Source organism: Dendrobates tinctorius, unplaced genomic scaffold (assembly GCF_039654945.1).
Source record: "Dendrobates tinctorius isolate UK_male_01 unplaced genomic scaffold, ASM3965494v1 ptg000065l, whole genome shotgun sequence".
Taxonomy (NCBI): Eukaryota; Metazoa; Chordata; class Amphibia; order Anura; family Dendrobatidae; genus Dendrobates; species Dendrobates tinctorius.
Genome location: NW_027361733.1, coordinates 17,768,849 through 17,789,019, shown reverse-complemented (window position 1 = coordinate 17,789,019; position 20,171 = coordinate 17,768,849). Strand labels below are relative to the sequence as shown.

The window sequence follows — 20,171 nt, the reverse complement described above, 5'->3', positions numbered from 1 at the left end:
GGATAGTACGGGTTGACACTGTTGTACCCTCGGACTGCAGGGCAGCTTGAACTTGTTTGGATGTTAGTCAAGGTTCTTTATCCAACATCCGCACAATCTTGTGTTGAAATCTCTTGTCAATTTTTCTTTTCCGTCCACATCTAGGGAGGTTAGCCACAGTATCATGGGCTTTAAACTTCTTGATGACACTGTGCACGGCAGACACAGGAACATTCAGGTCTTTGGAGACTTGTAGCCTTGAGATTGCTCATGCTTCCTCACAATTTGGTTTCTCAAGTCCTCAGACAGTTCTTTGGTCTTCTTTCTTTTCTCCATGCTCATTGTGGTACACACAAGGACACAGGACAGAAGTTGAGTCAACTTTAATCCATGTCAACTGGCTGCAAGTGTGATTTAGTTATTGCCAACACCTGTTAGGTGCCACAGGTAAGTTACAGGTGCTGTTAATTAAACAATTTAGAGAAGCATCACATGATTTTTCGAACAGTGCCAATACTTTTGTCCACCCTCTTTTTTTTGTTTGGTTTGGAATTATATCCAATTTGGCTTTAGGACAATTCTTTTTGTGTTTTTTCATTTAAGACAAATTAAATGAAGATAATAATACCAAAGAATTTGTGTTTGCAATCATTTTCAGGAAGAAACTGAGTATTATCTGACAGAATTGCAGGGGTGTCAATACTTTTGGCCACAACTGTAACATTTACCTTTGTCCAATATACCCCTTCAAAGTTAACTCTTCATGATCATAGCAAACGCTCTAAGATGGTAGCATATGGGCAGCATGACTTCCATAATCACCTATTCTGAAAACTGGATACCTATCGTAACCCAGTCATACACTCATACTCATCTCATTTGTATCACAAGCAGTATTATAGTAGTTATATTTCTGTACATGGGTACAGAGGCATACACAGAAATAATTCAGGCCCATAGCAGAAGTTCTAATTGGGCACTGCCCCAGGCAATAAAAAATTATTATTATTCAGTGGGGTCACAGAAGAGCATACTGTATATCACAACTTTACAAAGTCATTTTCCTCTTACTGAAGCCCTAGATTCCCTTTCATTGCATGGCACTGTATAATAACCCCACAGTGAATTCCTCCAAAGTACCCTCCACATGCCAGTATGATGACCCTATTACACCACACCTAAACTTCCCCGGCAAAATATGGTGACCCCCAACTGTGACTCCACACAGCCCCTGCCTCGATGCAGTGCTGAATAATGGGCGTACATACAGTACTCTAGCCCCCACACCTCACCACACTGTATAATGGCCCCCACTAGCCCTCCAAATAGTATAATGGCCCTCTCACAGAATGATGGACCCCATAGAAACCTTCACACTGTATATACAGCATAATTTACCCCACATAGCCCTCCAAATATTATAATGACCCCCACATAGCCATCCAAATATAATGGCCCCACAGATTCCTCCAAATATTAAAATAGCTCCCACATTGCTTTCATGCAGTACAATGGGCTACATAGTCCTCCGTATTGTATTATGTACCCCATAGTCCATAATACAGTATATTGCTTTCCCCATTGTCCTTCATACAGTATAATGCACTCCCCATAGTCCTCCATATAATATACTGCACTCCCCATAGTCCATACAGTATACTGCACTTCCCATGTTCCATACAGTATAATGTGCTCACCATAGTACATACAGTATAATGCACTCCCCATAGTCTTTCATATAGGATAATGCACTCTCCTTAGTCCACACAGTAAAATGCACAACCCATAGTCCTCCATATAGTATAATGCACCTCCCATAGTCCTCCATACAGTATAATGCACTTCCCAAAGTCTTCAATACAGTATACAGCACTCCCCAAAATACATACAGTATACTGTAATGCACTCCCAATAGTCCTCCATGCAGTATAATGCACTCCTCATAGTTCTCAATAAGGTATACTGCACTCCCCATTGTCCATAAAGTATAATGCACTTTCCATGGTCATTGAAGTATAATGCACTCCCCATAGTCCATACAGTATAATGCATTCTCCATAGTCCTCCATACATTATATTGCACTCCTCATAGTCCATACAGTATAATGCACTCCCCATAGTCCTCTTTACAGTACTACAGCCACCACAATTTACTCATTGATTTTAAAAAAATAACAATAGTCTTCTCTCCCCCTTGTTCCTCCGTTGCTCCGTTCTTGGCCATGAGGGCACTGGTGTACTCACATATTTTAGCACAGCGAGCACAATGTAGTGACATCAAGGTGAGGGCAATATTATAGTAGTTATATTCTTGTACATAGGGGCAGTATTATATTAGCTATATTCTTGTGCATAGGAGCACTATTATAATAGTTATATCTTTGTACATAGGGGGCAGTATTATAGCAGTTATATTCTTGTATGTAGGACCAGTATTATTAGTAGTTATATTCTTGTACATAGGGGCAGTATTATAGTAGCTATATTCTTGTACATAGGGGCAGTATTATAGTAGTTATATTCTTGTACATAGGGGGCAGTATTATAGTAATTATATTCTTGTACATAGGAGCAGTATTATAGTAGTTATTATAGTAGTTATATTCTACACAATATACACAATCTAATATATAAAGCTCAAGTGTGTGTATGTATGTATGTATATGTGTGTGTATGTCCGGGATTGGCATTCGCACCGTCAGCCACAAAATTTGGCAAAGTCACACTTTTGGACCCCGAGAGTGTCCTAAGCTATGTTGTGAGGTGAAATTTTAACCCTGCGCGTTCCAATTCACCAAACAATTTTGACCCTATCTACATAATGGGGAAAAAGTGTGTGTGTATCAAGCCCCGCCCCTCATTATGATGTCATAATGGTTGACTATGGGATGGAGGATGTGTGATGGGTATATGGGCACTGGACTATGGGATGGAGGATATGTAGGACAGGTATATGAGCACGGGACTATGCGATGGCGGATACGTATGATGGGTATATGGGCACGGGACTATGGGATGGAGGATATGTATGATGGGTTTATGGGTATGGGACTATGAGATGAAGGATGTGGGATGGGTATATGGGCAAAGGACTATGGGATAGCGAATATGTATGATGGGTATATGGGCATGGGACTATGGGATGGAGAATATGCATGATGGGTATATGGGCATGGGACTATGGGATGGAGGATGTGTGATGGGTATATGGGCACTCGACTATGGGATGGAGGATATGTAGGACAGGTATATGGGCACGGGACTATGCGATGGCGGATATGTATGATGGGTATATGGGCACGGGACTATGGGATGGAGGATATGTATGATGGGTATATGGGTATGGGACTATGAGATGAAGGATGTGGGATGGGTATATGGGCACGGGACTATGGGATAGCGAATATGTATGATGGGTATATGGGCATGGGACTATGGGATGGAGAATATGTATGATGGGTATATGGGCATGGGACTATGGGATGGAGGATGTGTGATGGGTATATGGGCACTCGACTATGGGATGGAGGATATGTATGAAGGGTATATGGGCACAGGCCTATGGGATCGTGGATATGTATGATGGTTATATGGGCACGGGACTATGGGATGGAGGATAATTATAATTTGTTATAACTAACCACAGTTAGTTACTATGCCCGGGCAGCGCCGGGCTCTTCAGCTAGTATATTATGCACAAACAGCAACCTTGTACGCCTTCAGAATCCTCCTGGATGGAGAAAGAAAAATGTTGTGAAGAAGAAACGGAGAGTGGTGGTCATGGGCGATTCCCTGTTGAGAGGAACAGAGGCCACTATCTGCAGACCGGATATAACCTCAAGAGAAATGTGCTGTCTTCCAGATGCAAAAATTAAATATGTGTCTGACAGGATATCAGGACTCTTCAGACCTACAGATGACTACCCATTTCTGCTAATACACGTGGGGACAAATGACACAGCAAGAAACGACCTGGAAACCATCTGCAGTGACTTTGAAAACTTACGCAAGAAAGTGAAAGAACTGGGAGCGCAGGTGGTCTTCTCTTCCATCCTCCCAGTGGATGGCCATGGAGCAAGGAGGTGGAATAAGATTCTGCAGGTGAACAACTGGCTACGTCGATGGTGCCATCAGCAAGGATTTGGATTTCTGGATCACGGTGTGAATTACCTATACGATGGACTACTTGCTAGAGATGAGGTGCACCTTTCGAAGACTGGAAAACATGTATTTGGAAGTCGCCTTGCTACACTCATCAGGAGAGCTTTAAACTAGAACAATGTGGGAAGGGAAGCAAAAGACCAGAAAAAGCCATACACCTGACATATGCTATTGAGAACTTTGCTATTAGAAATGGGAGGAAAGAACAAAGACAAAAGAATCTAAATAATAAAAATATTGGAGAAAGAGAAACCAATCACAAACTAAAATGTTTCTATACTAATGCACAAAGCATGGGCAACAAACAAGGAGAACTGGAACTACTCACAAAGGAAAAGAAATATGATGTCATTGGAATCACTGAAACTTGGTGCGACAATACACGTGATTGGAATACAAGGCTAGAAGGATACAACTTATTTGCAAGAAACAGACTTGATAAACGAGGAGGAGGTGTTCCATTGTATGTTAGAAACATGTATATCTGCACAGAGATTGAAGCTTCAAAAACTAGGCGTTCTGTGGAAACTGTTTGGGTAAGAATACAAGGACAGAACAATGGAAAGGACACCATTGTAGGCCGCCAGTGCAAGCTGAAGATATGGATGAACTCTTTATGCATCAAATGGCCAAGCTCTCCAAAAAATATGACATAGTTGTCATGGGAGATTTCAACTATCCAGACATTTGTTGGGAATCTCTCTCATGCAAAACTAACAGGTCAAGGAAATTCTTATCCTCTCTTGCTGACAACTTTATCTTCCAAAAGGTAGGGGAGAAAACAAGGGGATCTGCTACCTTTGATCTAATTCTTATAAACAGGGAGGAAATGGTTGAGGAGGTAAAAGTGGCTGGGACCCTAGGAGGTAGCGACCATGCTATTTTAGAATTTTGGATAACTAGAGGAGGAAGACCTGTGAAGACTCAGATGTCAAGGTTAGATTTCAGAAAGGCAGATTTTAAGGGATTCAGAAAGAGAATTGGAGGGATCCAATGGCTGGATATCCTTAAAGACAAAAATGTCCAGGAAGGATGGGAAATCTTGAAAAATGAAATTCTCAAAGCACAATTGTTAACAATTCCGAAAAGAGGGAAGAATAGGAAGCATTTAAGGAAACCAGGATGGATGAACACAGAACTTAAGCACATGCTAAAAAGGAAGAAAGAAATGTTTATAAAACGGAAAGAGGGAGGCATATCTAAAGAAGAATATAATGCTGTTTGCAGAACCTGCAGGGCACGAATCAGATTACTAAAGCTGACAATGAATTGAATTGAGGCTTGCAAGAGGCGTCAAAAGCAATAAGAAAGGATTTTGGGCATATGCCAAAAGTAAAAGAAAAGTCAAAGATGCTATAGGATTTTTACAGGATGAAAATGATGAAATGGTAAGACAGGATATTGAGAAGGCTGAACTTTTAAATTCCTATTTTGCATCTGTTTTCTCTCAGAAAGGAAATATAACATCAGCTGTTCTTCGCTGTCCTATTAATGGAACAGAAGAATCCAGGATATCTATAAACAGAAAGATAGTAAGGAAACACTTAGCTAACCTAAATGAATTCAAGTCTCCAGGTCCAGATGAATTACACCCCAGAGTACTGAAGGAGATAGCAGAAGAAATTTTTGAACCCCTCTCCATAATCTTTGAAAATTCTTGGAGAACAGGAGAAGTCCCAGAAGACTGGAGAAGAGCAAATGTTGTTCCTGTCTTCAAAAAGGGGAAGAAAGTGGACCCAGGCAACTATAGGCTGGTGAGTCTGACTTCTATACCAGGAAAGATCTTTGAACAAATTATTAAATAACATGTATGTCAGTACCTGGATAAGAATGAAGTGATTAAACAGAGTCAGCATGGGTTTGTAACTAATAAGTCATGTCATACTAACTTAATTTCCCTCTATGATGGAATCACTGATTGGGTGGATCAGGGAAATGCTGTAGATATAGTATATCTTGACTTCAGCAAAGCATTTGACAAAGTATCTCACTCAATCCTTATTGAAAAAATGACTAGGTATGGAATGGACAAGGCGACTGTTAGGTGGATTCATAACTGGCTTAGTGATCGGACCCAAAGAGTGGTCGTAAATGGCTGCACATCCAGTTGGAAAAATGTCTCAAGTGGGGTACCACAGGGCTCTGTCCTGGGCCCTGTATTGTTCAACATCTTTATCAACGATTTAGATGAAGGAATTGAGGGTAAACTGATTAAATTTGCTGATGACACAAAGCTAGGAGGGATAGCTAATACTAGAGAAGAGAGAGAGAGGATTCAAAAAGATATAAATAAACTGGAGCAGTGGGCAGCAACTAACAGAATGGTTTTTAACAGGGAAAAATGCAAAGTACTACATCTGGGCAATAAAAATGAAAAAAGCATCTACAGAATGGGAGGAATAGGGCTAAGAAACAGCACATGTGAAAAGGACTTGGGTATAATAATAGATCACAGACTGAATGAGTCAACAGTGTGATGCAGCAGCAAAAAAGGCAAATGCAATTCTAGGATGTATTAATAGAAGCATACAGTCTAGATCACGTGAAGTCATTATTGCCCTCTACTCCTCTTCAGTCAGACTTCATCTGGAATACTGTGTCCAGTTTTGGGCACCACATTTTAAAAGAAACATCAACAAACTGGAGCAGGCTCAGAAAAGAGCGACCAGAATGGTGACCGGTCTGCAAACCCTGTCTTATGAGGAATGGTTGCATGATTTGGGAATGTTTAGCTTGCAAAAGAGAAGACTGAGATGAAACTTAATAGCTGTCTTCAATATCTCAAGGGCTGTCACATTGTAGAAGGATCATCTTTATTCTCATTTGCACAAAGAAAGACTAGTAGCAATGGGATGAAACTGAATGGGAGGAGACACAGATCAGTTATTAGAACATTTTTTTTGACAGAGTGATCAATGAGTGGAACAGGCTGCCATGAGAAGTGGCGAGTTCTCCTTCAATGGAAGTCTTCAGACAGAGGCTGGACAGACATCTGTCTGGGATGATTTAGCGATTCCTGCTTTGAGCAGGGGGCTGGACCAGATGGCCCAGGAGGTCCCTTCCAACTCTATGATTCTATGATTCTTGTACATAGGAGAAGTGTTATTGTAGTTATATTCGTGTACGTTTGGAGTGCTCTTTCAATATAGAGCAGTTTATCTGTGAATTCATGATACCATATTGAGAAATATATCTCCTCGACACCAGCAGCATTCATGACCTCATAAATGGGAACTGCCACCACTATGTCTCACCGTGTCTCACTGTAGGCACCATGTACAGTAAGTATTTGGAAAAAAAATAATTTAGAATAAATGGTGCCTACAGTGAAATATGGTGGTGTCATTGTCATTGTGTGGAGCGCCATGAGTTCTGCTGATGTCAGGGAGCTACATTTCATTGATCACATCATCTATTCACAGATAAACTGTTCTAATTTGAAAGAGTAGATGCTGCCATCCCTCTGTGCCCTTAGTGAACATACACTTTTCCAACATAACAATGAACCAAAACCCACATCTGTTGCATTTCTGAAGAACAGGGTGAAAGTGATTCAGTGGCTAAGTGTCTCCTGATCTCGAACCATCCGAAACCCCTATGCAGCACTCTGAAGAGATAAGCTGAACTTGTCATCACTCTCCTTCCTAAAAGAGGTCATTCTTGAAGAATGGAAAAAGATAGATGTTGCAATATGTTGCCAACTTGTTCATTCTAGGCCTAGAAAAATTTGTTCTGTCCTTAAAAATCAGCGAGGTCATACAAAATACTAGATGTAACAGTTTTTGATGTGGGGTGTACTCATTTATGCATCAACTAATTTGAGTAAAATTGAAGATTTTTTTTAATGAAAGTTATATTATTAACCTTTTATGTTGTGTTAAAACTGTTCTATGAAATTCAGTCTTGTGAAAATGTTGCATATTGTTCTTGTGTTCAGTGAGATTTTAATTAAAAATCTTAGTTTTCAAATGGGGCGTTGAGCAACATATATTTTTGTATATTTGAGCATTATTATAGCGGTAATATACTTGTACAGAGCGGAGCCTTATTAATCTAGTTATATTCTTATACATACTGTAGGAGCAGTATTATAGTAGTTATATTGTTGTACATATTGGGCGGTATTATAGTAGTTAAATTCTTGTACATAGGTGGCAATATTATCGTAGATATATTCTTGTACATAGGGGCAGTATTATAGTATCTATATTCCTGTACATAGGAGCAATATTATAGTAGTTATATTCTTGTACATGGGGCAGTATTATAGTAGTTATATTCTTGTACATAGTGGCAGTATTATAGTAGTTATTTTCTTGTACATAGGAGCAGTATTATAGTAGATATATTCTTGTACATGGGGCAGTATTATAGTAGTTATATTCTTGTACATAGTGGCAGTATTATAGTAGTTATATTCTTGTACATAGTGGCAGTATTATAGTAGTTATATTCTTGTACATAGTGGCAGTATTATAGTAGTTATATTCTTGTACGTACTGTAGGTGGCAGAATTATAGCAGTTATATTGTTTTACATATTGGGCAGTATTACAGTAATTAAAACTTTATGAGAAACTTGTAAATCTCCATACAGAAAATAATATCCTACAAAGAATAAGGAAGCATTTGCCAAGTACAACAAATATACTTTATTATTCAAAAAAAGATAAAAACCTAACAAAATCATTTTTCAATGGAGATACAAATTATAAAATAAACTGTTTGCAAGGAAAACATGCTAGCCCCTGTGGGGCTCAGCGCTGTACTGCCAGGTAAGGCTGGTTTCACATTCGCGCTTTTTAAGCACACGCACGGCCGGGGGTAGCTCCGCCCCCGAGCCGGCTCTCTGCCCGGCGTGCCCGCCCCTTCCTTGTAGCGCCGCCTCCTAGCTCACAGCGGCGCCTGCGATCGGCGCACCCTATCTTTAGCATAGGGTGCGCAGATCGTGCGCAGGCTGTGCGCTAGTTGCGCTTTGACCTGCGCTGCGCACTTTTGACGGTGCGCCGTGCGCGCCAAAATCCGAAAAGTTTGATTTTGGCGCGCACGGCGCACCGTCAAAAGTGCGCAGCGCAGGTCAAAGCGCAACTAGCGCACGGCCTGCGCACGATCTGCGCACCCTATGCTAAAGATAGGGTGCGCCGATCGCAGGCGCCGCTGTGCGCTAGGAGGCGGCGCTACAAGGAAGGGGCGGGCACGCCGGGCAGAGAGCCGGCTCGGGGGCGGAGCTACCCCCGGCCGTGCGTGCGCTTAAAAAGCGCGAATGTGAAACCAGCCTAACATGCCCTATTCAACCTAGTGTATTATAGGCATTTTATCTACTCATTTCTATTTGCACATGCATATCTGATTTGTATTTTGTCTGCCAGGGTACAGCCCGTTGTCACGACTACCACCCTGGCCGCCTTACACTGTCACCTCTCTTGGCCCAAAATCTCCTCTCGTTTTGGCAGGCTGACCTTTTATATCAAAGCCTGGTTTCGTCATGGTCACCTGATCAGGGGCACTGCCTAATTCTGTCCCTTCTGCAAATCTTCTCCTTGAGAATAGTCTTGCAGGGCATTGTTCAAGTCTGGAGGCCACACGGCTTTGTTTCCTATGCTCCGTTCTCCTACACACAGATGTTTTGATACCAGAATATTGATAGGCATTACATTAGTTTAGAGACAGTATTTGGCTTCGAAATTTTTATAAAATATATCCAGTGCATTGAAGCTGTGTTTGATGTGTGAGGTGATCTGAGTGCTGGTTCCTTATATCTTTACTTTATCTAACAGAAATGTGAAAAGATAGTAAGATCGCACTTCAATCACAGGAGTGGGAGCGCTGCATTGTTAAAAGGTAATTAAGCATAAATTATTTTCACAACAAGGCTTCAGTCAGCGGGAGGCAATGTCCTTCATTCTCATGACTGGAAATTAACATTTAGCAAATATTTCATTCTGGTCCATTCCTAAAAAAAAATCAGGACAGGTAAAATCAGGACACATTAGAGAATGTGCACGACGTCTTTTTCAGGCAGACAAACCAACTAAGTTTCTTAAGAGGAAGACACGTCAGGAAACAGTGGAGGGGTTTCTTTTACCTTAAGCATCTTTTTTAGAGTTTTTTTTATCCCTTCCTGAGCACTTTTTTTTTTTAACATTTTTGGCAGCTTTTATGAGCATTTTTCAAGTGTTTTTGAGGTTTCTTTTTATTGGCTTTTATGGATGTTTTTTTAAACTCCAATAATTAAGAAACCACTAATGTTTTTGAAGCAAAACACCATTTTGATGCTCAAAAAGATGCCAAGGCATCTTCCAGGACTCTTTTGAACTTTCCTATTGACTTATATTGTAAAGTAGCAACACATCTTCAGAGCAGAAAATACCTGAAGAATAGCTGGCTTACGTCTTTTAAAAGCTTGTTGTTTTTGGAAACCTGAAGAGGTTAAAAGATACTGAAAAGACTGAACATGTGAACAAGTGATTTTGACATATAAATGTCTATGTTAATTCTTTTCAGCATTTTTTGAGCACTTTTTCCTTTCAGTACCAGAGTGGTCCTGCTGAAAAAAAGATATCATGTGCACATACCCTAAGATGAACATCAGTGATCAGTTTTGGTTTATAGGCTTTACCATAAACATAGATGTCTATTAACATGTGGCAAGCTTTAAAACTGTCCTTGTGGACAAGAATATAATGCTTCACTCTATGTACAATAATATAACTTCTATAATACTGCCCCTATGTACAAGAATATAACTACAATAATACTGCCTCTATGCACAAGACTATAACTACTGTAATACTGCCCCTATGTACAAGAATATAACTACTATAATACTGCTCCTATGTACAAGAATATAACTACTATAGTACTGCCCATATGTACAAGAATATAACTACTATAATACTGCCCCTATGTACAAGAATATAACTACTATAGTACTGCCCATATGTACAAGAATATAACTACTATAATACTGCCCCTATGTACAAGATTATAACTACTATAATACTGCTCCTATGTGCAAGAATATAACAACTATAATACTGCTCCTATGTACAAGAATATAACTACTATAATACTGCTCCCTATGTACAAGAATATAACTACTATAATACTGCCCCTATGTACAAGATTATAAGTACTATAATACTGCCCCTATGTACAAGAATATAACTACTATAATACTGCACTCTGTGTACATGAATATAACAATTATAACACTGCCCCTATGTATAAGAATATAACTACTATAATACTGCCCCCTATGTACAAGAATATAACTTCTATACTACTTCCCCTATATACAATAATATAACTACTACAATACTGCCCCTATGTACAAAAATAGAACTACTATATTACTGCCCTCTATGTACAAGAATATAACTACTATAATACTGCCCCTATGTACAAGAATATAACTACTATAATACTGCTCCTATGTAGAAGATTATAACTACTATAATACTGCTCCTATGTAGAAGATTATAACTACTATATTACTGTCCCCCTATGTACAAGAATATAAGTACTATAATACTGCTCCCATTTTCATGGATTTTCTTTATTATTACTTTTGTCAGAATCAAGTAATTTCTGTGATCGTTTTGGGTATTTCTGTCATTAAACGAGGGGTACCAACAATTTTAACCACGTGTGTAACTACTATAATACTGCCCCTATGTACAAGAAAATAACTACTATAATACTGCGCCTATGTAGAAGATTATAACTACAACAATGCTGTCCCCCTATGGACAAGAATATAACTGCTGTACAGTAATACTGTCTCCTGTGCATAAGAATATGCGTATGTTGTAATACTGCCCCCTATGTATAAGAATATAACTACTATAATACTGCTCCCTATGTGCAAGAATATAACTGCTATAATACTGCCCACTATGTACAAGAATATAACTACTATAATACTGCCCCCTATGTATAAGAATATACTGTACCTACTATAATACTGCTCCGTATGTACAAGAATATAACTACTATAATACTGCCCCCTATGGACTGGTTTACTAACACTACTGCCCTGTATAGGTAATTTTATTGAAGTGAACATGTGGTGGTCTGTTTATGTTTGACTCTTTCCTATAATTGCAGTATGAATATTCATATTATGGTGTATCGGTCTTGTTTTATGACACTCTGTTTCTCACTTGTGATATGTATATAGTATATAATGACACTTTATATCCTTCTCATAATATTCAAAGTGATAGCTAGTGGCTCCGAGGATGTATAGATCCGATTTAGCAGAGGGCTTCTACCTGTCATGATGTTCTATAATTGATGGACACAATCTCCTTTAATACTTGCATTACTTGTGGATTGATTGCCTGGCTTGTCATATTACCTCTGTATTCTGTCTGTAGATGTCCCAGTTGGTGAGTAAGGAGAAGAGCTTCACCTTCTTACATGCCCTTGTAGAGCAGATCTCATTACATGAGCCTGATTTGGCGAAAGTTTCTCAAGAGTTGACAGAATTTGAAGCCATTCCTGGTGGTAAGCAGACAGAAAACATTATTCAATCGCATTCATAAAATCTTGGGCTAAGTACAAAGTGCATTGATTTAATGCCCCTCTCTGTATTCATTTCTCCTCTAGCTTCCGTCAAGGGTCTGAACGCTGAGGTGGATGGTATGTAAATACAGGCGGCTGGTGATTTCCCCCTGGCAATTGTCCATGAAAAATAATTGTCAAATAACTAGTGGTCAAGGGATAAATTAAACATCTGTAACTCAACCCGAGGGCTGTACTTAAAGAAAAGGGGGCCCCATGCTAAACATTACAGTGGGCCACCTTCTGCAACAGAATGACGCCACCATCGCACTTACCCCTCAGTGGTGGTTGACTTTCCCTAGCTCCCCTTCTCTGAGTATTGGGTTGATCCCGTGCACCCTTATTTGCTAATGCTTCAGTTCTTTCCACCCATTAAAGTAGCATTCCAAATCCGGTGATACTTCCAAACTTCAGGAAAAAATGTAACAGCAGCCTGGGTGGCCTTTATGGTATATACATTAGTACTTCCACCCAAAATCAAAATAATGTAACAAAGAAAATTAAGTGTCACCAAACTGGTGACAAGGTGGCACCGCAAGGAGAGTAACTACTAGGTAGCTATGTAAAAGCTGCAACTGGATGGAGCCTTAACATGAATACCCTAAAAATATTTCATGAAATGGATATACTATTACATTCCAGATGTGATCACTAAGTAACCTCCATAGGATGGAAATGTCCTGCTGATGTTGAAGGCACAGTAACTGTTTGCGCTATCACCAGGAGCTGCAAGGGCCTCTGACCTTCCTTGTCCTTGGGCCAGAATGCTTTAATGTGAAAAGGTCTGTGATCAGTGCTGATGACCTTTGGTCACAGCTTAGCGGTCTTGCTTCTTGCCAATGTCTAAACTCTGAATTATTTGGCCTTTCAGTAAAATAGGCTGTAGAAATGCATGGGGGCGAGGATTGTGATATCCTATATAAAATTGAGAGATCACCCAAAACGATGTAACACTCCGACCAAAAGACCAGAATCTGAAAGTGTTTTTTTTAGGTTTATTCCCCAAAAAATATAGTTATCCTCAATCCTTATGATAGGAAATAACTTACTGGTCACTGAGGGGTTCTGACCACTTAGACTCCCATTGATGCCAAAATGGTAATGCGGGAAGGAATGGAGCAGAGGTCGAGCATGTGCACCTCTGCTCTTTTCATGATGGGGTTCTGCAGAACCTGATTTTTAGGTTTCAGAGCCTCCAATCTAGGGATCACTGGAAGGGTTCAATGGTCAGACCACCATCCCCATATTTCAATTAACACATTTAACAAAATGTAGTAAATGGATCTGTCACCAATACAAAGTACTTTTAACCCCTTTACCCCGAAGGCGGTTTGCACGTTAATGACTGGGTCAATTTTTATAATTCTGACCAGTGTTACTTTATGAGGAATTAACTCTGGAACGCTTCATTGCATCACAGTGATTCTGAGATTGTTTGTTTTTTTCCTGACATATTGTACTTCATTATAGTGGTAACATTTCTTCCGTACGTACGACTTGCAATTATTTGTTAAAAAAAACGGAAATTTTGAAAATTTCGAAACTGTCGCAATTTTCCAACTTTGAATTTTCATGTCCTTAAATCGCAGAGATGTCACGCAAAATATTAATAAATAACATTTCCCACATGTCTACTTTACATCACCACAATTTTGGAACCAACATTTTTTTTTGCTGGGAAGTTATAAGGGTTAAAAGTTGACCTGCGATTTTTCATTTTTCCAGCAAAATTGACAAAACCATTTTTTTTAGGGACCACATCACATTTCAAGTCACTTTGAGGGGTCTACATGACAGATGATACTCAAAAGTGACCCATTCTAAAATCTGCACCCCTCAAGCCGATCAAAACTACATTGAACCCTTTAGGTGCTAGGTGCTTCACAGGAATTAAAAAAAAAAAAAAATTAATATTTAACTTTTTTCACAAAAAATTGACTTCAGATCCAAATTTTTTTAATTTGACAAGGGTAGCAGGAAAAAATGGATCTCAAAATTTGTTGTGTAGTATCTCCTGAGCATTCTAATAGTCTATATGAGGGAGGAAACCACTGGTTGCACAGCAGAGCTTGGAAGGGAGGGAGCTCTATTTGACTTTTTGAATGCACAATTTGCTGGAACAATTGGCGGATGCCATGTCGCATTTGGAGAATCCCTGATGTGCCTAAACAATGAATATCCCCCACAAGTGACGCCATTTTGTAAATTAGACCCCTCAGGGAATCTAGATCTAGATTTGTCGTGAGCACATTGAACCCTCAGGTGCTTCACAGAAGTTTAGAACATTGAGCCATAAAAATAAAAAAATCAATTTTTCCCCACATATGTTTTAAGCTCAAAATATTGCATTTGCATAAGGGTAACAGGAGAAATTGCACCATACAATTTATAGTGCAATTTCTCCTGAGTACGTCTATTTGCCTCATAGAGCGCAGATTTTCCTAGAAAAGTGCGGACGCCATATACAGAGCCCTTAATTGCTAGAAGAGCAGAATCCCCCCTCAAATGACCCGATTTTGGAGGCTATACCCCTTGGGGAAATTATCTACAGGTGTAGTTACAATTTTGACTCCATGGGTATTTTCCAGAAACAAGCAGCAATGAATGTTGCCAAGTGAAAATTGCAAACCGCCGTTGTAGTGACCAGTACGTTGCAGTCACCAGTACTTTATGCCCAGCCCGTGCTTCTGGAGGCATACAATACACCTGTAAGTTACGCGGGCTCTCATTGCTTCAGAAATGCCAAACGTGGATGCTGTATGTGGTTTAGGTACACTGTGGGGCTCAGAAGGGATTTGGATTTGCTAAATTTCTTTTGGTGGGTGAGGAACCATTTTGCCTTTCCAGAGCCTTTGTGCTACCAGTAACGTGGAAGCCCCTATATTTCCGTTAACAGATGACAGACCTGAGTGGGGACTTGCTTTTTTGTGGATTGAGTTGAAGCTTTTATTGGGAACGTTTTGTATCACAGTAGTCAGGTTGTCTATGCTGACTATTTAACTTTGGGATTTCCAACTAAATCTCTGAGTGACGTGATTCAGATGAAACCTCTGAAGGATCCATTCGCTATAATGAGGCTGCAGAGTTACTCTGGACTCCATCTGGCCTCTGTTTATCGGTGTCCTTCTCTTCAGAAGTGCACAAAACTGTGGCCGACGGCACTTTTATGCAGTCCTAAAAGGACGGACACTGCCGGATCACAGGTCAGATGGTCTCCACAGTGACTCTATGTGCCTCATCATAGGGAATCTTCTGCCAGAGGTTGCGTTTGAGTCACGTATTTCAGAGATTTACACGGAAACCCAGGTGCAAGGACTCAGTGCAGAGCGCGGAATAAATGTGCTCTGAGCCTTACTGCAGTCTTCGGGAGGCAGAATGGAAAAATCAACATCAGCTGAAGAATTGATTTTATTTATTTTTTATGCCATTCATTATTCAGTATAAGTGATTACTTAGGCGACTTTATTCTTCTGGTCAGTGCGATTACAGGGGATACCAGATGCATATCGGGTTTATATGTTTGGCTGCTGTCATACACTACAAGATGCTTTTTATTGCAAAACTAGTTTTTGCATCACCATATTTTGAGACCTATAATTTTTCCATATTTTGACCTACAGAGTAATGTAAGGGCTTCTATTATGCGGGACGAGTTGACGTTTTTATTGGTACCGTTTTCGGGCACATGACATTTTTTGCTTTCCATTTTGATTTTTTGGAGGCAGAATGAACAAAAATCAGCAATTTGTTTTGGGGGGATTTATGCTTTTTCCGTATGTGGTAAAATTGATAAGGCAGTTTTATTCTTCGGGTCAGTATGATTACAGCGATACCTCATTTATATAGTTTTTGTATGTTTTGGCACTTTTACACAATAAAAACTATTTTAAAACAGGAGACGCATAGGAGTTCTAAAAAATGTACAACAATACTTCATTAGCACCTAAAATATTACATACTAATCACACACAATCAAGTGCAAAATAAGGACACGCAATAGTGGTTTTCTGCAGAAGTGTATAATTCCAGAAGGTTCAGATACAGTTCAGAAAATTCTTTATGGTAAGGTCTACTATGCAAGTTTGTATCCCTTTAATTAGATACTACCTCAGATAGAGAAAACATTATACAGTATAAATCTACCATATCGAAAAGAATCATTACTATCCCTTCAGAGGTACAAACACGAATGTGGAATAAAAAAAGTTATATATGCAAGTTTGGCATAATAACCCACTCAGATGTGTGTATACTAATGTAGTACTAATGTAGCATGTAGTAGTGACGCCGCGGGGTCTCCGACTCCCGGAATGCTGCCATCTCATTCGATCGCAGCATTTTGGGGGGTTAAAGTGCCGGGAGCAGTGTGTGACTGCTCCTGGCACTTAGTGCCGGGTGTCAGTTGTCAGAATCGGCTGACTCCCGGCAGCGATGTGCGCCGGCAATCTCGTGGACATAATAATCCATCCCTGGTCAGATAGACCCATGTCACATGGACAGATTATTATGTCTGATGTCAGAAAGGGGTTAAGGAATATTACCATATACAGACAAACTTCACTTATGCACTAGGGCATAATGATCCCTACACTGTGACACCATAATTAGCCGTACTAACCATTGAGAAGAAGAGACTGCCACACTTGATCCTGAACACATCATCCCATCATACAGTCACAACGCGGCCACTTTATTTGCCATTAGAACCGAAATAGAAACACTTATAAGATCCTGTCAATTCCCAGTGGACTTTGTCCTAATCTTATAAAAATCCAGAGAGATGGAGTAGAAGGAAGAGATCATGTTGCACTCGGGGGATGGAGCACATTATTTATCCATGAGATTTAGATGACCTGATTACATAAAGGATATTTTTAGTCCTGTCTTACCAAAAATCTTGTGGGAAGCATTTCTAAATCTTTCAAATGTGTTATTTTTCCCTCATTATTAACATTTTGTGTTAATATCTACCTATCTACAGTAGGTGAACTAAATATTGAACACGTCACCAATTTTCTACGTAAATATATTTTCTACGTAAGTATAAATCCACACAGGCAAAGAAATCAAACCAAAGATGTCCATAAATTAAGTTATGTGTAATAATGAGACATGACACAGTGAAAAAGCATTGAGCGCGCTTACTGAAATACTTTCTACAAAATCCTTTGTTGGTGATGACAGCTTCAAGACTCCTCCTATATGGAGAAACTAGTCGCATGTATTGCTCAAGTGTGATTTTGGATTATTCTTACCCACAAATTCTCTTCAAATCCTGGGCTCCTTCTATGATCTCTGTGTTTTAATTCCTGGACTCGGGTCAGGAGATTGGCTGGGCCTTTGTATCAGCTTTATTTTCTCTGAAACCAATTGACAGTTTCCTTGGCTGTTTGTTTGGGATCATTGTCTTGCTGAAGTGTCCCCCCTCATTTCATCTTCATCATCCGTGTAGATGGCAGCAGAATTTTTATCAAGAATGTCTCAGTACATTTGTCCATTCATCCTTCCTTCAATTATATGAAGTCTTCCAGTGTCTTATGCTGAAAAACAGCATCACATCATGATATTCCCACCTCCAAACGTCACTGTTTGCATAGTGTTTTTATTTTGATATGCAGTGCGTTTTGACCTCCAAACATTGTGTGCATTATGGCATCCAAAGAGTTTAATTTTTGTCTAATCTGACCAGGCTATATTCTCCCAGTATTTTGCAGGCTTGTCTAAATGTTGTTGAGCAAACTTTAAGCTCAATTAAACATGCTTGTTGTTCAGCAATGGAGTCTTGCGTGATGAGCGTGCATACATTCCATGAAGGTTGAGTACATTACTTAAAGTTTTCTTTGAAACAATTGTACCTGCTGATTCCAGATCATTTTGTAGCACTCCACATGTGGTCCTTGGCTCTTAGAAAACTCTTCTGATCTTCTGATAATTATTTCACTCCTCTCTCGAAAATCTTGCAAGGAGCACCTGGTCATGGCAGGTTTATGGTGAAATTATGTTGTTTCCACTTCCGAATTGTGGCTCCCACAGTGCTCACTGGAACCTTCAGTAGTTCACATTCTTCTGTAACCAATGCCATCAGTATGTTTTGCAATTATAAGGATGCAAAGGTCTTGAGACAGCTCACTGGTTTTGCTCATCATGAGATGTTTCTTGTGTGGCACCTTGGTAATGAGACACCTTTTTATAGGCCATCAGTTGAACCCGCTGATATTATTTTTCACTAAGTATCAGGATTGCCTTCTAATTAGATTTCAGCTGGTGTCATGACTTCCCATGGCTTTTTGCACCTCTCATTCTTCATGTGTTCAAATACTTTTTCCCCGTGTCATTTTTCATTATTACTCATAATTTATGGACATCTATTGTTTGATTTCTTTGACTGCGTGGATTGGATGTCTTGTTAAGGGCATCTGGTGATAATTTCATGTCAATAGCACCTTTAGAAATATATTTACTTAGAAAATTGATGATGTGATAAATACTTATTTTTTTCACTCTATCTCAGATTATATATCATTTATTATTATTATTATTATTATTATTATTATTATTATTATTATTATTATTATTATTGTTATGCTGATAATTCAATAGATAAAAATGTCAGTTTAAGCTTTAGTTTACGCCAAGATAATTTTATATTTTTGTCTTCTGTTATATTTATTTTTGATTTTCCTCTTTTTGTTGTTTTTTTGAAATATTGATTTAGGCTTCATAAACATAATAAATCTGCTCATGCAAGAATGTTATGGCTTTGTAGCCTATTAAGAAAAATTATTATACATTTTCTAATGAAAAAAATACATTGTCAGAGGAAAAATACAATAACAACCAAAAAAATTGAGAGATTACTGTGAATAGTGTGCAGTGTAGCAGAGTTTGTGTGCTTTATGGTAGCTGCAATGCATAGTATTTAATGCTGAAGAAAATATTAATAGACTAATATCTAGGAAGAAATGTAATACAGCTATTTAGACAGAAACCAGAGTGAGTAAGGAGTGAAACATTCGGAAATTATCTGCATTTTACCTACAACAGAACATACATCAGTCATTATATCCCCCACCCGATAATGATCATGACACGACGCAGCGGAAACCCCCACTAATGACAATATTATATGTTTCCTAAGGCTCAGTTCACATGTCCAGTAACTATTTCTGCTTTTAAATAGAATATTGAATAGTACCATACATGATTTATTCATTTGAATGAGGACTGAAATATCCTAAAACTCATCATCATGGATGATCATTTATTATGTTATGTATTGGATGCAATTTTTGGCCCTGTGCACACGTTCAGGATTTGCACCAGAAAATGTTGTGTCTAATCCTGCAGGAAAAACGCAGCGTAAAATATGTGCATTTTTGCCTTGTGGATTTTGCCTCCACTCATTAGTATAGGTGAAATCTGAATGCTCAAAATTCAATCAATCAAAATCACTTAAAGAATTGA

At 39.1% G+C, this 20,171-nt stretch overlaps 1 protein-coding gene across 2 annotated transcripts in view; it reads left to right on the top strand.

Moving 5' to 3' along the window:
- LOC141094735 (disheveled-associated activator of morphogenesis 1-A-like) overlaps positions 1 to 20,171 on the top strand; it is a 221,031-nt gene that overhangs the window by 189,142 nt on the left and 11,718 nt on the right. For both annotated transcript variants that reach the window (XM_073580660.1, XM_073580659.1), the window contains exons 13-14: positions 12,521 to 12,650; positions 12,753 to 12,785. In XM_073580660.1, the coding sequence (XP_073436761.1) occupies positions 12,521 to 12,650; positions 12,753 to 12,785 (163 nt within the window). The remainder of the gene's footprint in view (positions 1 to 12,520; positions 12,651 to 12,752; positions 12,786 to 20,171) is intronic.